Source organism: Tasmannia lanceolata, unplaced genomic scaffold (genome assembly GCF_043159265.1).
Source record: "Tasmannia lanceolata isolate RefF3 unplaced genomic scaffold, GAP_Taslan_0.1 ptg000012l, whole genome shotgun sequence".
NCBI lineage: Eukaryota > Viridiplantae > Streptophyta > Magnoliopsida > Canellales > Winteraceae > Tasmannia > Tasmannia lanceolata.
In genome coordinates this window covers 21,713,717-21,719,760 of record NW_027518689.1, presented here as the reverse complement: position 1 = coordinate 21,719,760, position 6,044 = coordinate 21,713,717, and the positions used below count along the sequence as shown (strand labels likewise).

Here is a 6,044-nt window from a genome sequence, read left to right as displayed (position 1 = left end):
CACACTGCTCAACCTTAAGGATCTGATGAGCAGCTTCTTTTGTTTCAGGAGGGATACAGCTTCGAGGGGGAGTCACCATCATCAGTGGTTGGCTTCCTTCTTCGCCGAGGATTGAATTTGTTCTCCCACAATCCTTTTCTTTCTTCAAGTTCCATTTCCTCCATTTATGATCCAAGTAAGCTAGAATGATCTCATCATTATCGTCAGACGAATGAGCTTCGCCATGCCGGATAGTGGTTGAGGAGATTTGTCGTTCCAAGGCTTTTATTCACAACCTCCTGAATTAGTCTTTCCAGTCTTTCGTTCCTTTGGCTATACGGAGGCCCCCGGTCTGACGTTCTACCGCCGGAGGCACGAAATCTTCGCCGAGAACGCATTGACCAAGTGAAGAAGACATGAGGTATTCATTTCTTGATATGTTTATCTGCTTTTGTTTTTGGCCATCTGTCATGTTTTCTACCAGGTTTATTTAACGTGTCCTCTAGTTTTTCCGCCACATACTCCCGCCCATCAATGGGTGACAAGTTACTTAATTTTAGAGACACGTCACTTTTTTTAGCATGCAAAAGGCCTGCGGTGTCATCGATCTTGCCCATCAATTGACATCTGTTCTCCTTTGGGGATCGTGGTTGAACCACGGTAGTGTTGAGATTACCCACGCACGCTTTTGCCTTAAATGTATAAGACGTGTTGCCCTTATCTACACAAAAACCCGGAAAATCTGCCACGTTTTGTACCACAGAGCCTTCACCAATCAGATTTTTAAATTTTTTCTGCACCACAATCGTGTCCTGCCAGTTTTTTTCATTTGAATGAACGGCATGGATTACATCCTTTTTAGAGGGAGGCCCTACTATCAATCAACGGCTCTTTTCCTTTCCTCCGTTTCTCCTCGAACCAATGAGATTCTTTTGAATATTGACCATTTGAAGTTGAATGGGAAGGGAAGCCAGGGCCTAAAATGTCTATTGTAGAAGGATAAAACAACTTTTGTAGTAGTAGGGCTATGGGTTTCATCTCAACATATCCTCAAAAGCAAAGGAAACATGTTATTCTATTTTGAATAGGAACCCATGTTGTGATAAGATACACAGTGAAGTAGTGCGCTTATCTACACTAACAAAGACCATATGAGTCCATCATTCATCATCCATGCAATACGAATAGGGAGAGGCCGTGAAAATGATGTAGTGCCAACATGGCAGCCATGTCAAGCCTAGGTGTTTTTTGGTGGAGTTCCAAGGTGCAATCCTGCAGTAATGTTGCTGGCCCGTTTTTTAATCTCTTTTTTGAACCTCTAAATGCTAGAATTATGGAAAGTGGTAGAGTACAAAGTTGTAGGTCTCTTTGAGATCTTTCTAACAAGTATTTGTGCTTGAAAATTGGACAAGAGGGTAGAAAGTTATGGCAGTTTTTGTGGTCTGTGTCTGTGGGTTCCCAAAACAGTCAAAGTTAGTGAGTTCCTATGCAATTAATGTTATGTTAGTCCCTAAGCTAGCTAGTGGAGGAGCTTGAACCAATTTTCTTTGATTTTCTTTTATTTAAAGAGTTAGAAACTATCTTGAGAGGGGATTTTGGATGTTGATTAACTCAAGTAATTGATGGAATATCAATTGGGTTGAGCTTTGCTCCCATTTTCTTCTTCTTCTCTAAGTTGTGTTCTTGATTTCTAATTTATCTTCTTCTTCCCTCTTAAGCACCCGCATTATCTGGTATCGGAGCCAACGTTACTCTCTTGGGCTAGCTTCGATTTGATTTTCATGGCGGCACGAAGAGGTAGAGGAAGGCGTGGTAACCAAATGATGGAAGATTTGAGAGATGAAAGGGATGACGAACTTCAAGCACTTCGAAGACAAGTTGAGCAACTTACCATGCGACTTGAACGCCAAGAAGCTCATAGTGAGCGTGGTAGATCAAGCCGTGGAGGTTCTAGTGATGAATCCGATGTGAATCCCTTCGCCAATACTCGTGAAGAGGCTAGGTTGAGAAGGTTCTATCGTGATTTCGACACCGTCAAGATTGACTTGCCGGAGTTCCATGGTCGTCTACAACCCGAAGAGTTTCTTGAATGGCTTAGTGCTATTGAGAAGTTCTTTGATTACAAGGAGACACCTGAAAGCCAACATGTGAAGCTTGTGGCTACGCTTCAACATGGTGGGATAAGGTTCAAGAGATGAGAATCCGCAAAGGAAAGCGTAAGATCTCTTCTTGGGAGAAAATGAAGTCAAGGCTTAAGGAGAAATTTCTTCCGTTGAATTTTTCCCAAATTATCTTTTCTCAATTCAACAACCTACGCCAAGAATCCAAGAGTGTGTTGGACTACACCGAAGAATTCTACAAACTCATGGCTCGTAATGATATTCAAGAGGGTGAAGATCAACTTGTGGCAAGGTATGTTGATGGTTTGAAGTTTTTCATTCGTGATGAGGTGGAAATGCACCGATCATTGAGCGTCAATGATGCTTATCAACTAGCCTTGAAGGTGGAGGCTAAGCTTTCTCGTCGTGGTGCTAAAAAAGTATGTGGATGTTCGTAGTCTCTATCCTTCTTCTAAAGGTGAATCTTCACATGGTGGAGGTATAAAGTCAAGGTCCGACTATTTGAACAAAAATTCTTCAAAATCAGCCCCTACACATCAAGTTGGAAATCAACCCAATCGCCCAAACAATTCAAATGCTTGTTTCAAGTGTGGTCAAGTTGGCCATCGTTTCAAAGATTGTCCAAAGAGGCAAGTAGTGGCCTTCGGTGATGAAGAAAATGATAATAATTTTGTTGATGATTCAAATAAGCCCATATATGATAAGGAAAATGACATACATCATGAAGAAATTGAATCCGAAGAAGGAGAAAGCTTGGTGATCCAAAGAGCACTTGCTACACCAAAGGTTGAATCCGATGATGATTGGCTCCGTTCCAATATTTTCAAGACCCAATGCAAATCTCATGACAAGGTTTGCACCATTGTGATCGATGGTGGGAGTTGTGAGAACATCGTATCTCATGACATGGTGAACAAGCTCAAGCTCAAAACTGAGCCACATCCAAAGCCCTATCGGATTGCATGGTTTAAGAAGGGTAATGAGGTAAAAGTTACTAAACGATGTTTAGTTTCATTTTCTATGGGTAAGAATTACCATGATCAAGTTTGGTGTGATGTTGTCCCTATGGATGTGTGTCACATACTCTTTGGAAGGCCATGGCAATATGATAGAAATGTTACCCATGATGGTCGTAAAAATACATATACCTTTCGAATGGAAAAAGTGGAGATTGTTCTTTTGCCTAGTAAGGAGGAAAAGACACCCAAATCTTTACAAGAGGAGGGTAGTAATTTTCTCACTTCATCAATGTTTGTAAGAGAAAGTGAGAGTAGTGGTGTCATTTACATGCTAGTGGCGAAAGATTTGGGAATGTCCTTTAATGTGCCTAGTGAGTTAGAACCTCTCTTGGAGGAATTTAAGGATGTCACACCCGATGAGTTGCCCAATGGACTCCCTCCTTTAAGAGACATTCAACATCAAATTGATTTGATTCCCAATTCTAATCTTCCCAACAAGGCTCACTACCGTATGAGTCCTAAAGAGCATGAAGAGTTGAATAAGCAAGTCATGGAGTTGTTGAAGAAATGTTACATCAAAGAAAGCATGAGTCCTTGTGCGGTGCCGGCATTACTTACTCCAAGAAAGATGGAATATGGCGTATGTGTGTGGATAGTCGTGCCATAAACCGGATCACTATCAAATACCGGTTTCCCATTCCAAGAATTGATGATATGTTTGACATGCTTGCCGGTGCAAAGATATTTTCCAAGATTGATCTTAGAAGCGGCTACCATCAAATTCGAATCAAGCCGGGTGATGAATGGAAGACTGCTTTCAAGACATATGAAGGCTTGTATGAGTGGCTTGTTATGCCATTTGGTCTCTCCAATGCTCCAAGTACCTTCATGCGGGTAATGAATCAAGTCCTTAGCCCTTTCATTGGAAAATTTGTTGTTGTTTATTTTGATGACATTCTTATTTATAGTCATGATAAAAGTGAGCATGTAGAACATTTGACGGTTATTCTAACCACTTTGAGAGGTGAAAAACTCTATGTAAACCTCAAAAAGTGTTCTTTCATGACAACTAGCCTAGCTTTTCTGGCTTTGTTTTAACTTCAACAGGGATTAGAGTGGATGATGAGAAGATCAAAGTTGTTCAAGAATGGTCTACTCCAAAGGGCTTGCAAGAAGTGAGGAGTTTCCATGGATTGGCCTCATTTTATCGCCGATTCATAAGAAATTTCAGTACTATATCAGCCCCCTTGACGGATTGCATGAAGAAAGATGGGTTCAGGTGGACTATGGAGGCCGAAAAGAGTTTTCAACTTATAAAGGGCAAGTTGTCTAGTGCTCCTGTGCTTGCTTTGCCGGACTTTGAGAAGATGTTCGAGGTTGATTGTGATGCCTCTCATGTGGGCATTGGCGGAGTACTTAGCCAAGAAGCTCATCCCATTGCCTTCTTTAGTGAAAAACTCAATGAAGCAAAGAAAAAGTACTCTACCTATGATGTGGAATTTTATGCCATTGTTCAAGCACTTCGGCATTGGCGATCGTATCTTGTTCAAAGGGAGTTTGTTTTGAATTCTGATCATGGAGCTCTCAAGCACATCAACAATCAAGGAAGCCTAAATTGAAGACATGCAAAGTGGATTTCTTTCTTACAAGAATATACTTTTGTGTTAAAGCATAAGAGCGGAAAGTGCAATCAAGCTGCGGATGCTCTTAGTAGAAGAGTGGCTCTTATTAATTCCGTTGAGTGTGCAACTTGAAGGGTTTGATACCATTAGAGACATGTATGCAAATGATGAAGACTTTGGTGAAATTTGGAAGCTTTGCAAAGAAGGGAAGCATGCAGATTATCTTCTTCAAGATGATTTTCTCTTTAAGGGGAGTCGCTTATGCATTCCAAAATGCTCCCTTAGAGAGTATGTTATAAAAGAACTACATTCGGGAGGTTTGGGAGGACATTTTGGAAGAGACAAAACTATTTTGCTGGTGAAAGAAAAGTATTTTTGGCCGACCATTTACCGAGATGCGATGCGTTATGTGAAGAGATGCCGAATATGCCAAACATGCAAGGGACAAACTCAAAACACCGGTACCTACACTCCACTTCCACTTCCTAATGCTCCATGGGAAGATGTTAGTATGGATTTTGTGGTTGGCTTGCCGAGAACTCAAAGAGGTAATGATTCCATCTTCGTAGTTGTTTATCGCTTCTCTAAAATGGTCCATTTCATTCCTTACAAGAAGACTATGGATGCTTCTTATGTTGCTAATCTTTATTTCAATGAGGTAGTTAAGCATCATGGTGTTCCGAAGTCCATTGTTTCGGATAGGGATACTAAATTCCTTAGTTATAGGGATACTAAATTCCTTAATCATTTTTGGAGATGCTTATGGAAAAGAATTGGTACTCTTTTGCTCTATAGTAGCGCCTATCACCCTCAAACCGATGGACAAACCGAGGTGGTGAATCGAACTTTGGGAAACTTGCTTAGGAGTTTGGCGGCAAAGAGGCCCAAGCAATGGGATATGGTGCTCTCTCAAGCGGAGTTTTCTTATAATTATGTTGTGAATCGTTCTACCGGTAAGAGCCCATTTGAAGTGATTTATGAAAAAACTCCAAAACACTATCTTGATCTTGCACGGTTGCACCCATTCCCGATCTATCATTGTCCAACAAGAAGGCGGAAGATTTTGCTACTACCATGACAAAGATTCATGAAGTGAAGAAGAATCTTGAAGAAAATACCGAGAGGTACAAGCAAGCGGCCAATACTCATCGCCGAATCAAAATCTTCAATGAAAGTGATCTTGTGTGTGTTTATTTGAAGAATGAACGATTTCCAGCCGGATCCTATAAGAAGCTCAAGGAGAAGAAGATTGGTCCATGTCAAATTCTCAAGAAAATCAACGACAACGCATATAAGATTGAGCTCCCTCCAAATATCAATACTCATCCAACTTTCAATGTCAAAGACTTGACAACTTATCATGG

The 6,044-nt window shown here is 40.9% G+C and overlaps 1 protein-coding gene across 1 annotated transcript; it reads left to right on the top strand.

Moving 5' to 3' along the window:
* Positions 1-1,802: 1,802 nt before the first annotated feature.
* LOC143888627 (uncharacterized) lies at positions 1,803-4,677 on the top strand. Its single transcript, XM_077393065.1, has 5 exons — positions 1,803-2,164; positions 2,483-2,855; positions 2,952-3,698; positions 3,800-4,082; positions 4,166-4,677. Exons 1-5 carry the CDS (start codon positions 1,803-1,805, stop codon positions 4,675-4,677), a joined length of 2,277 nt encoding a protein of 758 aa, XP_077249180.1.
* The last annotated feature ends 1,367 nt before the right edge of the window (positions 4,678-6,044 follow it).